The sequence below is a fragment of the Myxocyprinus asiaticus genome, chromosome 23 (genome assembly GCF_019703515.2).
Source record: "Myxocyprinus asiaticus isolate MX2 ecotype Aquarium Trade chromosome 23, UBuf_Myxa_2, whole genome shotgun sequence".
In the NCBI taxonomy this organism is placed as follows: domain Eukaryota; kingdom Metazoa; phylum Chordata; class Actinopteri; order Cypriniformes; family Catostomidae; genus Myxocyprinus; species Myxocyprinus asiaticus.
Genome location: NC_059366.1, coordinates 2,852,432 through 2,879,652, shown reverse-complemented (window position 1 = coordinate 2,879,652; position 27,221 = coordinate 2,852,432). Strand labels below are relative to the sequence as shown.

The following is a 27,221-nucleotide window of genomic DNA, read 5'->3' as shown; positions in this document are numbered from 1 at the left end:
TGTCTGGGCGTGACACACATGGAGGCAGCATTCGTGGATGGTTCATGTTCTCACTGCGAGAACATGACCATGGCAACATTGCGGTCGCGGCTTGCTTTCGTACGAGGTATCCCCCGGGCATCCCCTCATGGACCTCCCATTACCCAGCATGCTTTTCTGCCCCAGTTGGGCTTCCGGATGAGTCCGCTGGCTCGTCTCACGGCGAATCTGGCTTGTTTGGAGCCCTCGAAGATGATTAGCTCTCGAGCACAGCATCGGAGAGTGGGCTTGTCAAGTCGGATGCAGAAGCCTCAGCTGGGCTCCCCCCCTCGGGGATGATTGCCAGTCACAGGCTGATGCAGAAAGGAAGGACATGCTTTCCTGGGCGGCCGCGAGCGTCGGGCTAGAGTGGAACCCTCCACTCTCCCCTGAACCCTCGCGGCTCGATGATTGGTTCCTGGGCTCGCAGCGCCGCTCAAAGCAGCCACGCCCTGCTCCAGTGCCTTTCTTCCTGGAAGTGCACGAGGAGCTGATGAAATAGTGGGGTGCACCTTTTACTGCCCAGCCTTGATTCCTAAGTTACCCCGCCCTCACTACCCTCGATGGCGGGGCGGCCAGGGGCTATACGGCGATTCCCCCAGTGGATAAGGTGCTCACAGTGCACCTATGCCCACAGAGCGCCACCACCTGGCGTGGATGCCCAAAGCTCCCATCCAAGCCCTGTAGGTTCACGTCGTCCCTGACGGCTAAAGCCTACAGTGCTGCTGGACAAGCCGCCTCTGCCCTGCATGCCATGACTCTCCTGCAGGTCCATCAAGCCAAGGCGCTAAAAGAACTGCACGAGGGTAGTTCCACCCCAGATCTGATGCAGGAACTGCGCTCGGCGACCGACCTCGCTCTCTGAGCAACGAAGGTCACGGCGCGGTCTTTCGGGCAGACGATGTCCACATTAGTGGTCCAGGAGCACCACCTTTGGCTCAACCTGGTCAAGATGGATGAGGCCGACAAGACACGGTTCCTTGCTGCCCCCATTTCCCAGGCTGGCCTATTTGGTGACACCGCCGAGGATTTTACCCAGCAGTTCTCGACAGTGAAGCAGCAGATGAAGACTCCACCCCCACATAGTCCAGCTGGTTTTGGAGATTTCAGGGAGGCGCAGGCAGACCTGTTCGCCTCTCAAAAGTCCTCTCTCTGCCCCCTTTGGTACTCTCTGTCCGAGGCCCCTCTCGGCAGGGATGCCTTGGCACACAGCTGGCCTTGGGGGCTGCGCAAGTATGCGTCTCCTCCAGAGAGCCACAGACTCTGTGCAAAGTCAGGGAGGATGAGCAGCAAATCCTATTCGTTGCACCATACTGGCCCAACCGGACTTGGTTCTCGGATCTGATGCTCCTGGCAGTAGCACCTCCCTGGCGCATTCCCCTTAGGCAGGACCTTCTCAGGGGCAGGGCATGCTCCAGCACCTGCAGCCAGACCTCTGGAATCTTCACATCTGGCTCCTGGATGGGACGCGGAAGACCTAGCATGTCTTCCGCCAGCGGTGGTAAATACAATCACTCAGGCCAGAGCCCCCTCTACCAGGCGACTGTATGCCTTGAAGTGGCATCTCTTCGCGAACTGGTGTTCTTCCCGTGGGGAAGACCCACAGAGATGCGCCGTCGGGTCTGTGCTGTCTTTCCTTCAGGAAGGGCTGGGGAGACGGCTGTCTCCCTCTACCCTGAAAGTGTACGTAGCTGCCATAGCAGCTTATCACAATACACTGGATGGGAGACACTCACTACAGTGTGACCTGATCAACAGGTTCCTCAAGGGCGTGAAGAGGTTGAATCCTCCTAGACCGTGCCTGATTCCCTCTTGGGTTCTCTCTGTGGTCCTACCTGCCCTACAGGGAGCCCCCTTTGAGCCCCTGAAGCAGGCCGAGCTCAGCACTTTGTGTCTGAAGAAGGCCCTCCTGGTGGCACTCATGTTCATCAAGAGGGTGGGGGACCTGCAGGCGATCTCTTTTACCAGCGAATGCCTGGAGTTCGGGCCGGCACACTCTCATGTGATCTTGAGACCCCAGCCCGGTTATATGCCCAAAGTTCCCACCACTCCCTTTCAGGACCAGGTCTGCAAGCGCTCCCTTCAGAGGAGGAAGACCCGGCCTTGCTGTTTTGGAGGACTGCAGAAGGGGAAAGCTGTCTCCAAGCAGAGGCTAGCCCCTTGGATTGTGGATGCCATTTCTCTCAAATACCAATCTCAGGACTTGCCGTACCCCTTGGGAGTCCGGGGACACTCCACTAGAGGTGTTGCATCCTTCTGGGCACTGGCAAGGGAGGGCCTCTCTAGCAGACATATGCAGAGATGGGGGTTGGGCTACACCCAATACCTTTGCTAGGTTTTATAACCTACGCACAGACCCGGTTTTGACCCGAGTGTTACGCAGTAACAGCACCGGTTGGGTGTATCATTTGCATTGCGCCTTTGCCCTTTTTCAAAAGGTGATAATGTGCGCCTTTTTGTCCACAACAGTTCCCCGTATCCGGTGAACCCCGGACACCTCTTTAATTCTTAAGCATTGTTCGGTGATGAACTTGTCGGCGGTGTAACGGCACGAGGCCCAGTACTCGTGATATGCCCCTTTTCAGGTGAGCCCGTGTGCTCGGGCTCAGTGCTCCATGCGTGGTGATTCCCCCTTGGTAATCCCGTGTGATGAGTTTCCACTGTTTGGTTTCCCCTTAGGTGAACCCTGTGTTTCCCCTCGCCAGAACTTTCTCTGCCTCGGCCACTGTTCCAATGTACCCTCTCTGTAGATAGGGTCCTCCGGTGGTATCATTCCTTATGTGAACTTCCCCATTGGTAAGTCCATATGAGGTATTCTCCACATGTTAACCTCCCTCCGGTAGGATGTGGTCTCCATAGTGCTCACCCTCCTGGAGAGGGAAGAGCACTTCCCAGCATTATTCTAGAAAGTGCTTGGCGGGAAATTGCTTAACAGCAATCAGGAAAGGCTCCGCCGGTAGCCTCTTTGGGTAAGTGCCTCCTCCCCGCTTAACGAGACTAGGGAGATGCCTTACCTAACTCGCTGGAAGGTCACGACATTGTTGAGCGCTCACTGCGTTTCCTATAGAAACCCCTAGTGTCACTACATCGACACAACATCGAGTGAGTGACAGACAGGGAACATCTTGGTTACTGATGTAACCTCTGTTCCCTGATGGAGGGAATGAGACGTTGTGTCCCTTCTGCCATGGTGCTGAACCAGCTGGGACTCTCTATCGGCTCCTCAGCATGAATCTGAATGAGTGGTGCACGCCATCTCCTTTTATACCCGTATGTCCGGGGCGGAGAGTGGCATGCAAATTCCACTCACCAATTCTCATTGGCCTTTTCTATTTTAAGCAAAGGTGATTGGGGCTCTCAAGATCGAACCCCTAGTGTCACTACATCGACACAATGTCTCATTCCCTCCATCAGGGAACAGAGGTTACATCAGTAACCAAGATGTTATGTTTCATGTAAATGAGACTTTTTTAAAGGCTTCATGTTGTAGTTTGTTAGGGGAACTTGAATTTAGATGTTTCCAGAATTTGAGGGATTGTTTTTTGATTTTATATAATTAAGGGGTATCTGCCTAGTTCGGCCCGGCATGCATTAGTACGTGTTCTTTGAACTCTTAGAATGTTTCTACAGAATTCTGCATTCAGGGATTCTGTGGGTTGTTTGTCCCATCTAGAGTAGTTTGCCAGATTTTATCTCTGTGTCTGATTCAGAACGGGCAGAACTCTAGATCTTACTACCTGTAGATAAAGTTAACCGTTCTAGTTATTCTTCCAGTCAAAATTTGTGACGTAAAAATCAATGACAACTGTAACTAATCAATGCTGGTAATTGACCATGATATAAGTGGGATAATCCACGGCTAGATGTGAGTTAATGATTTGGTTACACTTTATTTGAATGTGTCCTTGTTACAGTGTAATTACACAAGTAATTACTGATTACTACTAATTAACAACATGTACTTACTATAGGTTTAGGGTTAGGGTAAGGGTTTGGTTTAGAGTTAGTTGCTTGTAATTACGCATAATTGACTGTTATTACTATAGTAAATACATGTAATATGTGTAACAAGGACACATTAAAATAAAGTGTTACCAATGATTTGAATGCACTTCACGGACTTAGATTATTCACCTTCACGTTTCACTTCTAGCCACTGAATATCCCTTCTGTTGTGAATTGGTTGGTTTCATAGAAATAAGAAAATTATTCATGGGCGAGAGTGCGCTCAAAATCATTTTGATTAAAATAAAATCATATCTCTAATTTAAGAAACAACAGAACAGAAACTATCATTGGATTAGTAATAAATTAAGTGTACTTAAAGGAATAGTTCACCCAAAAATGAAAATTATGTCATCATTTACTCACCCGTATGCCATCACAAATGTGTATGACTTTTTTTCTTCTGCAGAACAAAAATTAAGATTTTTAGAAGAATTTCTCAGCTCTTTTGGTCCATACAATGCAAGTGAATGGATGCCAAAATTTTGAAGCTCCAAAAATCACACAAGTCATCATAAAAGTAATCCATATGACTCCAGTGGTTAAATCAATGTCTCCAGAAGCGATATGATAGGTGTGGGTGAGAAACAGATCAATATTTAAATCAAATTTGACTATAAATTCTCCTTCCTGCTCAGTCAGCCTCCTCTTTAACTTTAACTTTCACATTCTTCTTCTTATGATTTTGGTGATTCACATTCTTCATGCATACACCCCCTACTGGGCAGGAAGAAGAATTTCTATCAAAAATGGACTTAAATATTGATCTGTTTTTCACCCACATCTTTCATATTGCTTCAGAAAATATAGATTTAACCACTGGAGTTTTATAAATTAATTTTATATTGCCTTTATGTGATTTTTGGAGCTTCAAAATTTTGGCACCCATTCACTTGCATTGTATGGACCTACAGAGCTGAAATATTCTTCTAAAAATCGTCATTTGTGTTCTGCAGAAGAAAGAAAGTCATACACATCTGGGATGCATAAGGGTGAGTAAATGATGAGAGAATTTTAGGGGTGAACTATTCCTTTAATTGCATTACTTCATTAAAGTGAAATAAAAATGTCCTAAGAATGTTACTGTACAATGATACAATTAAAAGAGTTTAATTTAATTTTAATCAAAGAGACATTGATAAATTCATGACTATGATCAAGCTTTCCTCCAATTTATAAGGGTTCTGCAAACACAGTTTACATAAAGTATCCCTCAAATTATCACTGACATTGATTTTTAAAAATGTGTGTTTAACATTCATCATTTTCATGGTTGCTTTTTAAGGTTGTGTATAAAAACAATGATGTGCGGATGGAGTTGTCCAGTTTGGCCTTCAAGGGTGACCCCAAGATGAAGATTCATGGAGTTGTTGCCTTTAAATGTGAAAATGTGGCAACATTAGACCCCATCACCTTTGAGACACCAGAATCCTTCATCACACTTCAGAAGTGGAACAGCAAGAAAACCGGCTCCATTTCCTTTGACTTCCGCACCACTGAGCCCAATGGACTTCTGCTATTTAGCCATGGAAAACCCAAACAACAGACTAAAGAAGCCAAGAGCCCTCTCACCCTGAAGGTGGACTTCTTTGCTATTGAGATGCTGGATGGTCTTTTGTACCTGCTTCTGGATATGGGATCTGGCACCACCAAGACCCTGGCTGTGAACAAGAAGGTCAATGATGGAGAGTGGTATCATGTGGACTTCCAAAGGGATGGAAGATCAGGTAACTTTTTAGAATGTAATATGTAAGCTATGATATTACTGCTTAGTGGGTTAGTTTGCCTGAAAATGAAAATTTTGTTTGCATTTACTTATGTTGTTTCAAACCCGCATTATTATTACTTTTTTTTTTTTTTTTTTTTGTATTTTTGTTGTATTTTTGTTGTTGTTGTTGTTGTTGTGGAACACCAAAGAAAAAGTTAAGCAGAATGTCCCGGGTGCTATTTTCCATACAATTAAGGTGAGTGGGGTCGGACGCAGATGAGCTTAAAAAATGACAGAAAGCAACATAAAATCACCAGTTTTCTGAAGTCAAACAATTGTTTTGTGTGACAAACAGGTAGTTGTAAATTCATTTATCTTCCCCTCTGCCAGGTCTCTCAAATCTCATCTGCATTGTGAAATATAAAAAAATGACATGAAATGATGCATGGAGAATTGCCACATGAAGTTTGACAACAGTGATGCTAAATGGCATTGATTCCTGCATATCTTGTGACCAATAGCTAAGCACCAGTTTGAATATGCTGAGGTGTGAAATTTGAGATCAGTGAATAATGGTGGTCTGTTCCACATACAAAGATATCGAATGAGTTCAGAAGAATTGGAATATTGTGTACGAGTCATATGGACCAGTGATTGTCAAACTTTTTTGCCGTAAGTAGCCCTGAAGCACCATCAGTAAAACTAAAGTACCCCTTCTTTGACACAAAACCAAAGATTTAGGCCCGAAGTACCTTGTACAAGTATGTATTTACAAGTCTCAGTCAGCAAGGAGCAGCAAGCACAACTCCAGCTGTACAGGCAACACACCACACTTATTGACAGCAGACGGCATGAAATGAAAATGTGTTTTGGCATTTAAACAGCTGGATGGAGCACAACACTAAATGCAGTGGTCCCGAGATTTGTTTTTGTAAGATTCAAACTATGTTTAACTTGACACAGCCACCTAAAAATGCTGTTTATTGTGACAGTTTGCATCAAAAGTCAGATGCTCCAAAAGTTTCTGTCTGGCACATACACATATCCGTGTTCTCAGAAAAACCCTTGAATTTAATTGAAATTAATCTCTGACACAATGATGAATTCAATTGCAAAATGAATTGATGTGGACTGTTGGCCAATGATAGGCTTGTTCAGTCATATGGAAATAGACAATATTTTGCATTCTAAAGCAAGTTTTTGTAGTCTAATCAATTCTTCACTTCTCTGCCACAATAAGTGGCAAGTGGCAAATAATGTAATGTATTTTTAAATTAGCTGAATTATTATATTTACTGAATATTATATTTATAATTATTTATATATATAATTATTTATGATGATTTAATCATGATTTATTTAATTACTTTTATTTTTGGCATTTATCTTCAAATATTTATATTCTGTATGTGTTTAGTTGTGTTTAATTTAATTAATCAACATATGATGTAATACATTTGATTTAACAGTTTAGATTGACAGCCCAGTATATATATTTCAGTATAGTTGAGAATTTTGTTTTAGTTGAGCGCATATTAATGAGAGAGGAGTCGCACAACTTCTTTATTACAAATAAATTATTATTTTTTTGTTGTTATTGAAAGCACAGAAAGGGTATTAAAACAGATAACAGACAAATGAATTGCATGGATCTCATCTTTAGACATGCATTAAATAGAACTAATCAAACCTTTACTCTTAATATGCCGTGAAAGGATCTCGGTGCTTAATTTTGCATATTAATTTTAGTCTGTTTAAAGTTTAGCAAGCTGACATTTTCCCCATTCATCCATTATGCAGGTCTTTAGTTTTTTTCTGACAGTGTTTCCTGTTCCTGTGGCTGCTAGCGCACGTGTTTGTAGCCTGCTAGCCTGCTTAGCATTGCTTATTTTCAGCATTTAATCTTTAATCTCTCCCATTTATTTCACGAACATTTTTTTTTTTTTTACACTTTTATGCTTTTTAATGCGATATGAGAAATGAACTACGTGCATTTTACTGCACACACCCACCTTTCCACTTTTATCACAACTGAACTGTGTGCTTTACCTCATGCATTTTTAACACGGATCATTGCATCGATCTCAAACCACTGGTGATCGGTATCCACCACAACAACAACAATTACGTGATGGATTAACATCGATCTCAAACCCCCGCTGATCAAACAACATCACCCCAACAAACAATTGCGGTAAGTCATGGCATCCGCTCATATTATCACTTTGTGCATGGCATTCCACATGTTTACTATAGCTTCTTCCGTCAGCAGTGAGGGATTCACATGTGATAAATGTAAGGAATTTGTCAGGCTGACGGAGATGTTCAGTGAGTTAGAGACACGCATCCGAACACTAGTGAGGTCAGTGAGAAACAGAAGCCAGTAGATACTGTTTTGGATGTGGGTAGTACAGCGAGCAACACACACACTTTGGTTCTGGCTGTAGAGCCCCCGCTGCAGGGTGTTTGGGTGTCGTCTCGGCAGCATACTCGTAGGGCAAAGCGACACCAGTCTCCCATTCCTTTTAGGATTTCCATTTGATTCTCCCCACTCAGTGATGCACCCACCTACTGAGAATCATGTTGAAAGCACCCTTGTTATTGGTGACTCTATTGTAAGGAACGTGGAAATAGAGACTTAAGCCACTATTGTTAAATGCATTTTGGGTGCCAGAGCGTCTGACATCTGATCAAGTTTAGAAGTGCTGGCTAATCCTAAATGTAGATTGTCTAAGATTGTTATTCATGTAGGCACTAACTGGCTTCGCCAGTCGGAGATCAATAAAGATAATGTTAAAGAGGTGTATGAACTTGCAAAAGCTACTGTATGTCAGACATTGTAATATGCTCAGGCTCCCTCCCTGCTCATCATGGTGAATAGGTTTATAGTAGATTAGTGTCACTGAATGGCTGGATATCTGAGTGATGTCCGGAGAATAGCATAGGATTCATAGACAATTGGAAGAGTTTTTGGGGAAGACCTGACCTGCTAAAGAGAGATGGAATCCATCCCTCCAGGGAAGGTGCCGCTCTCCTACTAGAGGAGAGCGGCACCTTCCCTGGAGGGATGGAGTGTGTCTCTCTTTAGCACAGTCATAGTCTTAATAGTGATAGTATTTGACTAACTGGGACCCAGGTCAGGAACTGCCACAGAGCGATGATATCTTAGATCATTACCTCGTCTCTTTTATGCTGTGCTTAGCAAAGGTAACTCAATCTACACAAAATTATCACTCAGGTAGAACTATTTTTTCAACTACTAAAGATAGCTTCACTAATAATCTTCCAGACTTATCTCAAATACTCAATACGAAAAATGGAGCATAAGAATACAAAAGTAGAGGTATTTTGTGGTGCATGGAAGGATAGTATCTCTAACTACAGACAGGCTCTAAAAACTGCAAGGTCTGCATATTTGAGCAAACTCATAGAAAATAACCACAACAATCCTAGGTGTTTATTCAGTACTGTGGCTAAATTGGTTAGGAATAAATCTTCTATTGAACCAGATATTCCATCGCAGCATAGTAGTAATGACTTGATGAATTTCTTTACTGATAATATCGAAATCATCAAACAAAATTGGAATTCGATCTGCCACAGCACCCCAGAGGACTAAAATTATTCCCTATGAGAAACTTCAATCCTTCGCTGTTATTGGTCAGGAAGAGCTAACAAAAATAATCAAAACATCAAATCAACAACATGTATGTTAGCTCCAATACTGAATAAACTCTTAAAAGAGGTGTTTACTGTAATAAACACCTCTTCTTAATATTATTAACTCATCGTTATCATTAGGGTATGTCCCAAGAAACTTTAAACTGGCAGTTATCAAACCGCTTATCAAGAAACCACAGCTTGATCCAGGAGAACTGGCTAATTATTGACCGATTTCAAAAATCCCATTTATGTCAAAAATAATAGAAAAGGTAGTGTGCTCCCAACTATGTTCATTTTTACAGAGAAAAAGTATATATGAAGAATTTCAGTCAGGATTTAGGTCCCATCATTGTACAGAGACTGCACTTATCAGAGTTACAAATGACTTGCTCTTATCATCTGATCGTGGCTGCATTTCTCTTCTAGTGCTTTTAGATCTTAGTGCTGCCTTTGACACCATAGATCATGACATTCTCTTGGATAGACTTGAGAATTATGTTGGCATTTGTGGACTTGCATTAGCTTGGTTTAGGTCCTATCTCTCTTGGTTTAGGTCCTATTTCCAATATATGTAAAACTGCATTCTTCCACCTCAGAGATATTGCTAAGTTATGACACATACTATCTGTTTCTGATGCAGAAAAACTAATTCATGCCTTCATGACCTCAAGACTAGATTATTGTAATGCATTACTAGGTGGATGTCCTGCAGGTTTAATATATAAACATCAGTTGTTTCAAAATGCAGCAACGAGAGTGCTAACTAGAACCAAGAAATACGATCACATCGGTCCTATTTTGTCGGCATTACATTGGCTGCCTGTTAAATTTCTTATTAATTTTAAAATTCTGTTAATTACTTAAAAAGCTTTGAATGGCCTAGCTCCAAAGTACTTAAGTGACCTTCTATCACGCTATAATTCATCATGCTCACTATGACCGCAAAACTCCAGCCTGTTAACAATACAGAGAATATCAAAATCCACAAAAGGAGGGAGATCATTTTCATATTTGGCTCCTAAACTATGGAAAAGTCTCCCTACCAGCGTTCGGAACTCAGACATACTCTCTCAGTTTAAGTCTAGACTACAGACTTATCTATTCAGCCAGGCATTCACCTTATTTATCTCTCAATTCATAGTTATTCTGCTTTAGTTATGTCTGTCAGAACCGAAAACACTTCTCTTATTCTTTAACCCTGCTTTAAAGTGAATGGCATATACACTAATTTTATTCTATTTCTTTCCCTGTCTAAATATAATCCCGAGGTTACCAGAGCCTGCCAGATCCATCTCCGGTCCTGCCTGATGTCCGATTCCCACTGTGTCGCTGAGTGATGATGACCAATTGCAGCATGTGCCAGCCAGACTTCACTTCAATCTACTAAGATGGACTTCATAGAGGATGAATTTATGCAAACTCAATGACATGGGATTCTTCATTAGCCACTGTCTGAAGCATGGGCTCAGGATGGAGTTCATCAAAATTACCTGCCATAAGCTTCCGGCCGGAATGCAATGCTCCTCACTGAATGAAATCTATATATACTTGGTCAGAGGAGGGACAACACTCTCTTAAACTACATAGAAAATGAATTGACCACAAAAAAAGCCTGCATCTACGTGTATTTCCTCAGTTAATTCGGGATGACTTCAAGGACTTTAACACTAAAACTTATTGATCATACAAAATCATTTTGTTTAACCACTGACCCACAACTAATTTTAACCACTAATAGTTCTAAACATAAATAATTAATATTGGCATTATATTCATTCATTTTATATAATAGCATAATTTAATGTACAGCTGCTTTGAAACAGTGAAAAGCACTACACAAATAAATTTGACTTGACTTGATTAAAGATTGATTTCGGGATTTTAAAAATCAAGATTGTTCAAATGAAGATTGCGATTAATTGGAAAATCTATATTTTTACCTAGCCCTAATCTCTATTATTTTAATTTTAAGTTAACATTTAGTTTTAAACATTAAACAAAGCAAAATCCATTTCTTTTTGCGCACCCCCTTGAACCTGCTTACAAATCCTCTGGGGTATGCGTACTCCCGGTTGGGAATCACTGAAAATGACTACTTGTATGATACTTGATGGTGAATTTATGTCATTGTAGGGCCTGGACAGTGTCCTTCCCCATTCACTTTCATTGTATGGAAAAAAGCATCTGGAACATTTGGCACAACATCCCCTTTTGTGTTCTACATTTTTGGCTGAACTAACCCTTAAATGCGTACTCTTTGAGTCAAAATGTTTTTTTTACTAAATTAACCTTTACTGTGTAAATCAAACAAATTGAATACAAAAAATCAATACAAAAAGCTAATTTGGAAATTAAACAGGACCTCCTGAATAATATTTTATAAAGTTCTTGGGTTCCTCCATTGTATTGGGACATTTCAGTACATTGGCTGTATTGTTTCCAATTACAAACCTTAATGGCTCTGTAATTCCCTTTCATTAGTCAAATAACTTTACAAAATTAAGCACTGTTAAAGAACTTATGGACAGTTAGCCTTATTGCCACAACAGATTTGAAGGAAGCACTTGTGAAGTAATGAACTCAATGATTGTTTACATGCTGCTCTTTTGCACCTGTTTTACAGTCAAACCTGATTACCCTGGCTACATTAGCTGTTCTCTGTCACGCCATGTTTATAGAGCATTCTCCATCTCCTGCCGTGTGTCCCCTAAGCCTCAGTGCCCTGGCACGGTGCTCCATGTTGATTTGCTTATCTACTTGTTAGTGTGTGCTCACAGCCAAGGCCTTGCAATGTCAAACTATTTAGATTTACCATCCAGCTGTGCTTTCCACTCCATCTTAAGAGTTGCAATTTACATTAACTGTTTCATTAGCCGGGCTTCACACTGCGTGCGAGATATGAGGTCGTGCTATCATATTACTCACATAGAACTCAGACGGGTGATAAACCTGTGGAAATGTCAAACTATTTAAATCATATAATGGGTCATATAAAAAGGGAGGGCAAAGACTATGTGTTATGATGCAGATGATAGTATATGATTTTCTTTGGTTTCTCATGAGAGCAGATATACATATTTCTGGTTAAAAAGTGAATTTCACTGGTGTGTTTCACAGTAAAGCTAATGCTAACACAATGCAGTCCCATCTGCCTTAAACATGTCGGGATCTGATGATCTATGGATTAGCATCTACTTTGTTATAATCAATTTGGTGGTACCATCAACTTCAGATCTACAGTACCTGCCCTATGTGTCATGTCAAAAATTAACTGTGGTTCTGGCCATGGCATGGAGCAGAGCCAGCCTTTGGTTTTGTATAGCCCTAGGTGTGGTCATTAAAATGGGCCCCACTGGTGTAAAAGTTGTCATTACATTAAAACACCCTTGGGACCACTGCAACATAAGTGGTTTCTTTCTTTTTAAAAGAAAGCACTTAAAAGTCCCACTGTACATACATTTGTATAAATGTGATTTAAATGGATTTGTTTGTGAGGATTCTGTATAAACAAAAGTTCACAGACAGTGAAAATCAGGTACAACAATGTGGAAAAAATAATTATTATTATTTGTTTAATATAAATTTATACTAAAATATAAATATGAATAAAATATATACTGTAAATAGATGAATATATAAGATATAACATGTTTTCACACTATTTACTTGAGTTAATATTTCTCAGGGTACTGCAGGTTTATTTTCGAAAGTCAGTTTCCAGTGTTATGCCCAGGAATAAAAATATGTGGTGCATTCAAGTGATGTCTGAATCAGTGTTCGAATTGTGCCAGAGCCCTTAGGGGTACCCTTAACTTTTAACTCCAAGAGTAAGATGTTATCGTAATAAGAAGAAATTTTTAGAATTCAATTTAGATAGTGGCCATCGTGGCTGAGATTCATAGTGTATGGTAGAGCTATAAAAGGTAGCTCATTTATTACCCAATTCATTATTTCTCTCTGTTGTCATCGTTTATCAGCACGTCTTGTGTATTTAAAAGATATTGAGGGAGGGCCCACTCATCACAGGCATGGCAAAGTAGATGGAAAAAGAGATTTCTCCACATACCATCCATGAAAAAACATTACAATTGTTTGATAGTGAGCAAACATTTAGTGTTCATAAATACTAGCAAAACTATTTGCACAATAACTGCGTATATTTAAATAAACCTCTAGCAATGGTTAAGTTCTAAGGCAAACAGTTATTTAACCAAAAATATAATCAAAATAACAAAGTGGTAAAAAGTCATACCAAATCCAAACATTTAGCCGACCCCTTTTGCCTTGACTAAAAATCAAACTAAGACAACAGGTGGAAAAATAACTATACAAATTAGATCATTAATACTATTGTAAATATATACATAATAATGATAACTGAAAAATAAACCATGACCTATAGATAGGTTAACACAAATCTCATAAATTGTTGTTTCATAAATCAGCTACAACAGTGACTGTCAGGTAGGGATGTGCCCGAAGCCGAATACTGTTTTCAGAAAGGCACGTATAATAACTTCAAAATGAATAATGAATTAATCAGAATAATATATATAGATATAATATTTCACTGATTATCCAAGAGCAGAGGCTATGTTTCACCCATTTCACTTTAAACTGGCCTCACAACAGAAAGAGCCTCGCCTTGAGCTCAAATAGCCCCACCAGCGCAATTTGTGATTTTTCGTAAAATCTATTTTTGCAAACTAGTCCTAGGCCGTTTGACCGATCAGAACCAAACCAGTGCAGAAAAATTCGTTGGAGTCACAATATCAATAATTATCAAAAAAATTATCCAAAATGTCCGTAGTAGGCGGGACCAATTTTACTTAAATGGATATAACTTTTGAACGGAAATAGATATCCTCACCAAACTTGACATAATAATGTAGGGGATCATTCTGAGGACACACAAATAATTTGGCGGCGAATGCCCGCTTGTTGGCGCTATAATTTTAACCAACATGAAAATGGCTCTTTCTATGAGACCGTTGCACCGATTGACTTGAAATTTTGTGTGTAGCCTCTTTATCCAGCACCCCATCAATACCTGAGAGGACATTTACATATCTAAAAAAATATGGCCGCCATTAGCCAATTAATAATCATATGCTTTTAGACAAGGTTAGCAATGGCCGATCGAAATGAAACTTCATGGGCTTATTTGACTCTGGGTCACAGACATCTGAATGAAATTTGTAAAAAATCGGCCACCGGGAGGCGCTATCACATTTTACTAGCACAGAAATGGCTGTATGTCTCACAGTGTTTAACAAATACACTCGTAATTAATGTAGCTAGATAGGTCTCCTCACCCTGAACAACTCTGCCTCAAGAACTATTGCTGTCAATCAAATCGTTGTTTTCAATCATTTAAAAAATCTACTTTTGCGAACTAGTCCTAGGTTTTTCATCTGATCAAAATGAAACAAGTTTAGAAAGATTCTTCTTACATCAATAATTATCAAAAACATGTTGAACTTCATGTTTCGCATGGCTATAATAGACCAATGAAATCTTGTGGGTGGAGCCTAAAACACAGTGGCGCTATAATAATAATAACAATTCTACAAATGGCTCCAACTATGGAACCGTTTGTCCAAATGACTTGAAATTTTGCATGCATTGTGTTTGTCCAAGGTTCCAATTAAGAATATGAGGAAATCTGCATATCTTGAAAAAACATGGTTGTTATTGACCAATCAACTTTTACCAGCTATCTGAACATGTCCTAGGCCGTTTGATCGGAACCAAATCAGTGTAGAAAGGTTCTCTGGAGTCCCAATCTCAATAATTATCAAAAAAAGTTTGAACTTTCGATGCACTGTTGCAACAGTATGTCGAAACGTACAGAGTGGGGATGGCCACTTTTTCTTAAATGGTTAAAACTTTTGAACGGAATGATATATCATCACCAAATGTAAAACACTCCTGTAGGAGGTCAATCTGAGGACACTTGAAAAACATTGGGTACTTCTTCCTCTTGGTGGCACTATAGCAGAAAATGAAGGCACTTAATCAATGTATTAGTTGCTAACAGACTCTCTAATTAATACTTAATATCTGTTACAAATGTACTAAAAGGACCTTAAAGGCTTTAACCCTGCTAATTGCTGCTTGCAACTATATTTAGGGGGCCAAGCAGCAAACCTGCTGGAACCCTATTGTAATTGTACTGATTTTCTTCTTTTTCTTTTTTTTTTCTGCCTTAAAAGTGTCTGGGCATCAGAGACTGTAAATCGTGGAGACACCAATCTTGGCAGGATGATCCCAAATCCCCTTCACTACTCAGGCGCACAAACGCACACCCATCTGACCCTAGGTGGTGCTATAATAAACACATTTACGTTTGGGCTCATATCTTTGCAACCATAAGGGCTAGAAAGTTAAATTCTTTTTTCATCTGATTCCTTGAGTCAAGCCCTACACAATGTATATATCCGATTTCATTTCAGTCGATATTTTTTTCCCGCCATTTAGAATCTTTTGACTTTTTGAACTCCTCCTAGACTGTTAGTCCGATCAGCACACAATTTGGTATACATCATCTACAGTCCCCCCTGGCAAAACATTATCAAAAAAATGTTGATATGTTAAATCGTTCCAAAGATATTAACGATAAAATTCCTTCGGTTTAACGCAATTTGAGTAATTGATCATTATCTAACTCCAAAAGTAACCAAACTCGGTACACTTAGTCAACAGGACATTTAGAAGACGTCTGCAAAGTTTCGTATAATTTCACCCCTAGGGGGGTGCTACAACAAAAATTTTGATATTTAGAATCCTTCCAAACATATAAGCAATATGTTTTATGTTTTGGGCATGGCCTATAATGACTAATTAGCCTGTATCTTGTGAGCACAATTTTCAGACTTAGCAAAACTTAGCAAAAGGAACATTCTGAGGTCACATGTAAAATTTCATCAATTTGGCAGTGCTATAACAGAAGAAATAGCTATTTTTACAACTGCATTTTTAAGCAGTTAGAAATATGAAAATAAACAGGCTGTTTTACTGTATGTCTGTTTACTGTTACTCCTTGTAAATCAGATAAATACATTATTAAATTAATGGAAATATATATTAAATAAATACAAATTAAAACAAGAGTGCGTAAAATAAATACTTATGGAAAATTTAAACTGTAAATAGTAACTTCACATTTGTTTGAAATTGAGCTATGATATCCTATGACATACAAATATGTATTTCTCTAATAAACATATGTGGCCCTCTAACTTATAAACTGTGTGTTTTCGTGAACTGTTGTGTTTAAACTCTAGCATGCAATGTTTTTTATAACTGAAACTACGACCATGCAAACACTAACAAATAAACTATCAGCTCAACTGGGTATGCAGCTTTTTTGTTTTTGTACATTGGTAACACATATGAAACTGCTTATTGGTGTGCATAAAACATGCAACAGTACGCCAAAACATACAAAGTCGGGGTAGCCACTTGATACTGGTAAAAAGCCTGTAAATCAGCACTTTCCAGCAATGTTGGTTACCAAGACACCAGAAAATGTAAGACGTGCTTTATGCTGCTGAGTTCACTCCACAAACCTATGTAAGATTCCGAGTTGGGCTCTCTGCATCATTATTCAAACCTGTTTGCATCCATATAACCAAAGTAATTTCATAGTTGTTGCTTCATCCCCGAATACAATTTAATATGTTAATATTTTTTTTATACTCAGATATTTTTTCTTTCTCCATAAAACAGTTTAACCACGAACTGAACTTAGCTTAAATAAATTTGATTGGTGGGCAGACGATGGCTTTAAACGAAAACACTCGTTCATTCGTTCTCTTTATAGTGAATGCTATGCAATATAGGGAGCAATTTCTGATTGTTCTGAAGGGAACTAACCAGTTGATTACAGTAAATTTATAAATTTTTGCAGTGTGTGGCGCAAACAGTCCTGCATGAAAATGCAATAGATGCAATAAAATTCTCATGATTGAGCATGACTAGAAGAGGCGCCTTACAATGCCACATCCCACACTGCCTTTACACGCTTCTAGATTGTTTTTCGTTCTATGACCCTGCTCGATTTAAACATGTATCTTATTTGCCTGCACATGACATTTCATCTAATTGTTGGTTTAATAAATATTAACTTTATATGATATGCAAATCTATTATACTTACTATTTGAGCACTTGGATTTTTCAAGCATGACTATTTATCAAAACAGAAAATGTAAAATATTTTTTACTATGTGACTTGCTGAAAGGTGAGCACAGACATGATGAACCGTTTTTCCCCCCACGCTTTTATTTTGTTATTATACTGTTTTTGCTTGCACTTTAAGCAACACATTAATCCTGCAATAACACAGTAATTAAGGATTGATTTATTGCAACCAGAGGTGGGCTTGTCAATTTTGTGGCCCCAATCAAAGCTCAGTTTAGGGGCCCCTCCTTCTCTACCTGTCATGACCATTTTAGCGTTACCACACACATCAGTGTCTGCCACAGTCCAATGTCATTATAAGGTTGGGCTACAGAACCGACAGTGCACTTGAACTAAGGTGTTCTCATATAAGTTAAATAGGAGAGTGAAAGACATTTTCTTACATTCTATTACCGCAGTCAGAATCTAACCATCGTGGCTTTGACTTCAGCAAAGGCTTTGATTATGTCCTCCATATTCAATGATCTCCGGACTCTCTGCTCAATAGAGATCATTGCTAAACCATTCAGTCTTTCCTGGGACATGGTTGACCGCAAGTACGTTTTAATCAGCTTCAAGAAGGAGAAACTCCTCTCACCTGAGGCAACAGTGACGGGCAAAGTCAAGAGTAAACGCAGGGCAATGCTCAAATTGCCATACAGCTCCAACAGATTCTCCTTGTAGATGTAATCCAGCATTTCTGCTGGAGAAGAAATGTGACCTGGAAAAGCAATGACAGCTGCTCTCACTTCAAGGACCAAGTTCTGGCTGTCAATGTCCCCTAGTGTCTGCTCCAGGTTCCTGCATGACTCCTCCAGTGTGTCTTCTTGAATGGCTTTCTTCATGTTATCTGCTGAATATAAAAATGCAAACAAAGAAAAAAATTGGTCCACCTGCGTGAACCTCTGACTGACACTATTCAGTGCCATATCAACCAGGTGAAGGAAAAAATCTTTCTTAAAGTGCTGTTCTGGTGTGAATTGTGTTTCCTCTGTGCCCTCATAGAGGAATTGGTGAGTTGTTCTTCTCTGTCTCTGCACTGGGAATGTCATGTCTATCTGCATTTTCTCAGCTATTTCCCTTGCATCTATCTGGGTTGAGGCAAGTCTGCCATCCCTATATTCCTGGAGAAACTGTTTAGCACCATCAGTCTCCCTCTTCACTGTCTCATTTGACACACTGGGGCTTTGCAGGAGTTTGCTGATGCAGTTTACCTGATACAACACATTGTACCAGATCACAACACAGAGAATGAAGCGCCATGTTGTCAGCTCCTTACACAGGCTCTGTGATGAAGACAATGTCTCCCCATCCTTCTTCTCTCTTGGTTATTCACTGAGTGCAGTTAAAGCCTCCACCGCTTCAGGCATCTGGTAGCAAAGTGCTTTCACACTGTCAATGCGGCACTCCCATCTTGTTGTTGACAGACTTTTCACTGTGAGCTTCACATGATTTTGTAGTATTGACCAGCGCTGTACTGAGGAGCTGAAGAGGTTGTAAAGGCGCTGAAGATTGCAGAAAAAACTCACAGAGAGTACATATGACTTGGCTGCATCAGCCACAACAAGGTTTAGTGTGTGACTGCTGCAGGGAACACACATTGACTTATTGTTCAGTTCCAGGACTCTTTTCTGGACCCCCTGCTTGTGTCCCATCATATTACTTCCATTATCGTAGGATTGCTCACGACATTCCGCAATGTTCAATTTCAAGTGGTTCAGCTGCTCAAGGAGGGTATTGCACAAACCTTTTCCTGTGGTGTCATCAACACTGATAAACCCAACAAAGTGCTCTGCGATGAAGGCCCCCACAGCTGACTCACAGTTCACAATGCGTAGCACCAGGGACAACTGTTCTGTGTGGCTGATGTCTGGGGTGCAGTCCATTATGACTGAAAAGTATTTGGCCTCTTTCACTTTCTGCACAATTGCATCACATGTTTTCTGTCCAACTAATGCAATTAACTAATTTTGGATGGTGTTACACAAGTAATGGTCCTTGATTTCCTTTTTGTCAATCCTTCTAAGATGTTCGCTCATTATGAGATCAAACTGTGCCATCAACTCTATATGTCCTAAAGAAGTTGCCATTATGTGGCTCAAAAAGTTGTGAGTCCTCTTAATGCCTGGTTGCGTTCTGCTAAATGGCAAACAATGGCAATTATTCTGCTTAACACAGCATTCCAGTGCTGTACTTCCAGGGCCTGTAATTCCTGATTGGCACTATCAATGGTTTTGCCAGATTTCAGCCGTTCATCTAATTCCCACCATCTCTGCATATTGGCACGGTGTGATTTGCCCTTTTCATGCTCTTTCAAGTGGCTATGAAGATTTATCCATGATCGAAATCCACTGCTGCTAAGAGCATATCTTGTCCCTCTTTCAAACAGCTTGCAGCAGAAACAAAATACAGAATCACTGCTCACTGAGTAACTAACCACTAACGATATATTTTCATTTTCTTTTGTTAATTCTCTTCAGTAAAACGACGTTTGTCATCGTTTTGTGGGAAGTTAAAATCCTTAATTTGAACTGGCCCCCTTATGATCAACTGACATTTATTTTGGTCGGTAAGATTGTCTGGCCAAAGCGCTGGGTGATCCGAGAGAATGACAGTTTCACTCACCACCAGGTCATGTTGTTGCGAGGATTCGGGCGAGGCCTCGGCAAGTTCTGCGGCAGATGGAGCTGCTTCCTCTGTGCTAGTCGCTGTAACATTATCCAGTAGGTCTGTGCTAACGGTGCTGCTGCAGCAAGCTGAGGTGGTGGCATCACGAGGAGGACAAACATCTCCCACCTCCTCCTCATTGGGTGATTCCTTTGCAGTGTTACTCTTAAAGAAACTAGTGAGCTTCTGCAAACTTTCCTGTTGAGTTTTTGATTCTTTTATCTTTTTTCATTTTTGAGCTCCGCTAGGATACGTGCGCTTCATTTTGTTTGATTTCACTGACTGAAGCTGGCCTAGTTACGGTAGCTCAAATGTATCATGACGTGCGCTGAATGAAATGACCTTTTTTAAATATATAGAAGTGCAGACAGGGTGTGTGTGGTCTATGAAATCAAATGTGTATATTATTTTACTTAATCTGAGAAAATACGGATTTTGTTGCAATTCAGGCAGTAATGTAACACTGCTTCTAGGCAGCAGGGGGCCCCCTAGCCCCGCAGGGCCCCGCACAATTGTGTGTTTTGCGTGTTGGGAAACCACACCCCTGATTGCGGCTCATGACCACAGATTTAGGTGGGGCAAATCTTGCCCTGAGTGCTAGTTTCTTCCTCTTTTTTCACGTTATTCAGCTCATTCAACTCATTCTTCAAACACAAACATGATGACACTATGTGGTGTCCTTGTTTTATTCCACCACAAGGTGGCACTCTAAGAACAGAATGATTAAATTTTTTTAAATAAGAACAATTTACCATGGAATGTTGATTTGTTGAAGATCAAAATTTTAATAAAATATTGTTTTATAATGTTAAGTGTTATTAAACAACCCCAGGAAGTAGAGGAAGAGAAAGCTATTAATATAAATATCTGTCTACATAGATAAACAGAACTATATGCCATTTACAGGTTTTTTCAGAGCTAAAAATAAATACAAAACATGCTTTTAATAATAATAATAACAATGTTTTAAATCACAGTAAGCTTCAAGTTGTAAATAGGTTTGCAGTAGAAATGTTAGTGATTTAACACCGCTCGTCAATGTCATTTGAGATGACCAATCAAATCAAAGAGGGCGGGACTCGTGTTTTGAGAGGAGCAGCTTGCAGCTCAATGCAAAGCAAGTAACAAGTTAGTTCAGCAGTCAGTGCCATGTACAATGTGATTAGTGAAACTATATGTCTTTGTTCACACTGCAGGAAAAATCAGATTTTTCCACAAATACGATTTTTTGAGTGACTATTAAAACTGCAAGTTATATGTGGCTAGATCAGATTTTTTCTGTTCAGACTACAGTCGCTTTTGCTATCATGTCCACATTAGGTGTCATGGTAATGCAGCAAACTTGCGTATATTCACCATGCATGATATTTTAGCAATGGATATTTTACCATTGATTATGCTTTTCATGATGGCAGTATGTAAATATCAACATTCTTCACCGAAAATGCCTTAAAATGGGAGAGGTAGCATATTCACTGTTTGTTGCTGCTAGTGTTGTTTCTACCCGTTTTAACGGGGACATCCTGTACTTTGGCCGAAATTACGATGTCCCATACAGGACACCTTTTATCTTGGGGTCCTGTATTTTAGCAGACAGAGAAACATCCCATATTGAAGGCTTTGTGACCCGTATTAAATCATAAAAAGGTCAGATGGTGAGAAGAGACGAGACGCTCAAAATGCAGGCCCCAAGATAACCAGGCCCCCACAGGAAACCGCACTTCCGTGTTCTTTCGAGCAGCAGATTTTAATGGTGGAAATAGGTAGCGCTGCAGTTTAAATAATCTTTTAATCTTTATAGAATGTAATAATGTATTTTAATGTTAATAAAAGTTATTATAAATGGTTTATCTATGGTTTACAGTGAATCAATTATGTGGGTTCTTTTCTGAAATAACAACAAAACAAGTTTAAACTAGGTTCAATGAGCCTGTATGATCATGTCGGACATGTAACTGGTTGATGAATACACATCCTCATGTTTAACACACTTCTAAAGCCTAAGAAATGTGATATATGAAAATAAAAACGACCACTAGAAATGCAGTATGTGTCTTTACTGCTTAAATTAACCCACATACAATAAATAATAATATTCTTACTTCACTATGAACATATTCCATATCAAAACTTAATAACAGCTGTTTTCGATTGAACAATATTATTTACTGCATTCAAAATAAATGCAGACATCATTATTATGACATTAGTATGACATTATTTTTATTCACTTATCCTTTCACAAACAGTAGTCCATGCGCTGCGGTGGTGGAGACGGGATCTGTTCCTCCTGCTATATCGTATATGGTGGTCTTGATCAGATAAGATCATTGTTAGATAATATTTTACCTCATATCTGTCACAGCGACAGCATTTTAGAAATGAAAAAAAAAAGCTGTTTGCAATCAGAGTTTAGGTAATGTCTTCGTAAAAAAGTTAATATCAACCAACAGCTTCTGCGGGTCAATTGTGTCTTAATAGAGCAGACGCGATAACAATAATGGTGACCCGTGAAATATCATCATCATTTATATAAAATCCTGTGTTTGTCCTGATGCAACGATCTGGTTGAAATTTAAAGAAGCCCCACTCTCTAATAATCTGTGGAAAACGGGTGTTCCATCCCCACAAACAGCAATTTATGGGCAGTTTCAGCGCAATTTGAGTGAAGCACCCATAGACAGCAGTTCTTTTCTGGGCTACCAAAAGAACCCGGAAGGGGTGGAGCATTTGTTTGTAAACAGTAACTTCATCTATAGCGTTGGGGTTTATTGCAACCGGTATGGGTTACTGCACCTTAGCGCATTGTGGCAGGGCGGAGGGCTGGGCCGGGTCGTGATTCCGCACACCCGGCCCCTAATTAGGCTGATGAAGCCCGAGAGGGATAAAGGAACCAGAGATGGTGGTGTGACACCTGTGTGTGTGTCTTGTTGGTTCAGTTCTTGATTAAAATATTATTTATATTGTCAAGCCGGTTCTCACCTCCTCTAACCCCTTTACATGCATCTCTTTGGATAAGTTAAGACAATTTCGATTTGCAGTGCCCTGTAACATATAAATGACATATGGGTGTGTTTCATTCAGAAGTGTTGATCTCTATGCCCTGTTTACCTTCCACTGTGAGAGTTTGTAGGGCTGAAATGTGTAATAAAACAGGCTGAACTCAATTTTAAAGTAATTTTTATAAAAAAATACTGTTTATAATGATCCTACATCATTATTTTCTTACATTTGAAGTGCCCTGTGAAGGCATTAATTATGCCAGTATGTTTTCTTGTCGCAAAACCTGACATATAACAACCAACACGCACAGCAAATGATGAAAAAAAAAACCACATGAAATCTGATCTGACCGAGACTTATTAAGAAAAATCCTATTTTAATTGGATTCCAAATCAACTATGAACGTGGATTGAATGTGTTTTTGTCCTGTTCAGACTATGTATTTGGTGTTTTATGCACACCAGTAAGCAGTTTCATATGTGTTACCAATGTACAAAAACACAAAAACTGTGTACCCAGTTGAGCTGATAATGTGTTTGTTAAAATGTTTACATGGTTGTAGTTAATTCTGTTGCACCAAACTTGTTTAAAAATAATCAGGGTTATATTTAAATAATAATTTTGATCCTGATTTAAATATCACAGTAAATCTGAATTAACTTTAATGCTGTTGCTCCGTTATTTTAATCTCTGATTTAAATCTCAGTTATGGATTAACTTTAAACTTGCAGCTGAGGTGGTTTAAATATTAAATTGACCTACAATTAAACATGAATGACTTTGTAAGAGAACAGTGAATATGTCGTCAGCCCCCTGAGGGCGGCTAGGGTTTGAGATAGGATTCCACAGGATCTTTCCTTTCAAATCAGATAATTTTTGTCATATTTCCATATGTGCTTGGCCCCCAATAATTGTGGCTTGTGGCTATATTATTATTATTTTTGCAAGGTTGTTTTTTTTTCTGCCCTAAAACTGATCGTGCAGACCAGACTGTAAGGCCTAGAGATTTGAAACTTTGGGGAATGGTAGTACTCCGGCTGGCTAGCCATACATATTGAATCGGCCCAATCAGCACATAGGTGACTTTGTAGTTAACAAAACAATATATCTTCACATTTTGGGCCATAACTCTTGGGCCATAAGGGCTAGAAACAATATTATTTTCCCTCTGATTCCTTGTGTAATGCGAAGAGTTTTGCCCTTGTAAAATTTTTGCTCTGCCCCTTCATTTTCCTGTTATTTTGGATTGTTTGGAAAAAAAAAAAAAACTTGTCCCAGGCCGTTTATCCGATCATAACCAAATCAGTGTTGAAAGATTCAGCATAGGCCCATTATGAAAAATAATCAAAGGAATTTTGAAATTTTGTTTCATCGTCAAACAGTTCGCCAAAAAGTAGGTAGTGGGAGTGACCACTTTACATAAACGGTTATAACTTTTGAACAGATTGAGATATTATCACCAAATTTTGAACACTTATGTATGGGGCAATACTGAGGACACACAAAATATTGCATGCCTCTGCCTCTTGGTGGCGCTATAATAATTAAAAAAAACTAAAAATGTTAATAACTATGGAACCGTTGGTCCAATCGACTTTTCGACTTTTTTTGCATGCAGTGTCTTTGTCCAAGGTGCCATCAAGGTCTATGAGAACAGTCACATATCTTTAAAAACATGGCCGGCATCCACCAATGAGCTTTCAGCTGTTTTTATATAGGGTTAAATAAGGCCAATTAGAACTAAATTTGGTAGGCCTATTTGTCTCTTGACCCAAGAAGTCTGTGCAAAATGTAAAAAAATTGGCCACCGGGAGGCGCTAACGTGTTTTACATGCGTGTAAATTATTGTATATACTGCTGTGTTTTACAAAGACACACGTTATTATACCATATTGTAGATCTTCTGAACATTCTGAACAACTTTGCCTTAAGTACCATTGGTGTGAAACAAAACGTTCAATAAATACTTGAGATTATTTGAAAAGAATACTTTTTCGAACTAGTCCTAGGCCGTTCACCTGATTGGAACCAAACCTGTGCAGAAAGATTCTCTGAAGTCCCAAAATAAAAAGCTATCAAAGGGATTTTTTAATTAATTTATCATCAAATGGTACACCAAAACATTTGTAATGGACGTGGCCACTTTTACTAAAATGGTTATAACTCTTGAACAGAATCAGATATTGTCAACAAATTTGGTACACATATCTGTGGAGTTATTTTAAGGACACACAAAAAACAATTGTGCATCTCCACCTCTTAGTGGCACTATAATAGTAAAAAATGTCAAAATGAATCTAACTATGGAGCGGTTGGGCCGATCGACTTGAAATTTTGCATGCAGTGTCTGTGTCTATGGTGCCATCGTTGTAAAGTTACACCAAAATGTACGCAGAGGGTGTGGCCACTTTTACTTAAATAGTTATATCTCTAGAACAGAATGAGGTATTTTCACAAAGTTTGAGACAATTATGTATGGGGTCATTCTGAGGACACATAAAAAATTGCGTACCTATGCCTCTTGGTTGCAAAAAAACAGCCTGTAATGTAAAAAACACCATATCTCTGTGCTACCTCACCTGATGTTTCTCAAAATTAAGGCACTTTAACATTGTTTTAGTTGTTAACAGAATGTCTAATTAATCCTTAATATCTATTGCATATGAACTTAAAGGACCTTAAAGGCTTGAACCTCAGTAATCGCTGCTTGCAGCTATATTTATGGGTTCAAGCCCGAAGGGCTAGAAACCATATTGTTTTTGTAAGGATTTTATTATTATTATTATTAGGGGTCCAAGCATGAAGTGCTGGAACTCTATTGTATTTGTACTGATTTTCTTTTTATTATTATTAGGGGTCTAAGCACTGAAGGTGCAGGAACCCTATTGTATTTGTCCCAATTTTCTTATTATTTTTAGGGCCAAGCACCGAGGGTGCATAGGCACCTATTGTGTTTGTTAGTGTTCTTTTTATTAGGGCCCAAGCACTGAAAGTGCAGAGCCCTATTGTTCTTCTAAAGATTATTAGGGCCCAAGCACTGAAAGTGCGGAGCTCTATTGTTCTTCTAAAGATTGTTATTATTTTTATTATTATTATTATTTTCAGAATCAGAATCAGAATCAGAATGAGCTTTATTGCCAAGTATGCTTACACATACAAGGAATTTGTCTTGGTGACAGGAGCTTCCAGTGTACAACCATACAAAACAATACAAAAACAGCAGCAAGACATAGATAATAATAAAAAATAAACACACACATACATACATACACACATACACATGGGTAGTGCAAATCTAATACAATCTGTTATGTACAGTGTAAATACAAATCTGTTATGAACAGTGCAAATGTTCTTTTTTTTTTTTTTTTTCCAGAGGAATGAAATGGCAGAAGAGGTTGGATATGTTGGATAAATATAAGAAAGACTAAACTGTGTATTGCACATAGTTATTGCTCAGTGGGGCAATTTAACTGTTCATGAGGTGGATAGCCTGAGGGAAAAAACTGTTCCTGTGCCTGACGGTTCTGGTGCTCAGAGCTCTGAAGCGTCGGCCAGAAGGCAACAGTTCAGAAAGGTAGTGGGCAGGGTGAGTGGGGTCCAGAGTGATTTTTCCAGCCTTTTTCCTCACACTGGAAGTGTATAGTTCTTGAAGGGGGCAACCAATAATCTTCTCAGCAGTCCGAACTGTCCTTTGCAGTCTTCTGATGTATGATTTCGTAGCTGAACCAAACCAGACAGTTATTGAAGTGCAGAGGACAGACTCAATGACTGCTGAGTATAACTGTATCAGCAGTGCCTGTGGCAGGTTGAATTTCCTCAGCTGGCGAAGGAAGTACAAACTCTGCTGGGCCTTTTTCACAATGGAGTCAATGTGGGTCTCCCACTTCAGGTCCTGTGAGATGGTAGTGCCCAGACAGCATGGAACTTCACACTGCTCCAGTGATCTATTGAAGATCTGTGTGAAGATGGG

The 27,221-nt window shown here is 39.6% G+C and overlaps 1 protein-coding gene across 1 annotated transcript in view; it reads left to right on the top strand.

Annotated features, from left to right (window-relative positions):
* Positions 1-27,221, top strand: part of nrxn1b (neurexin 1b) — a 582,675-nt gene that overhangs the window by 68,029 nt on the left and 487,425 nt on the right. The window contains exon 4 of the mRNA XM_051650892.1: positions 5,309-5,750. Within this exon, the coding sequence (XP_051506852.1) occupies positions 5,309-5,750 (442 nt within the window). The remainder of the gene's footprint in view (positions 1-5,308; positions 5,751-27,221) is intronic.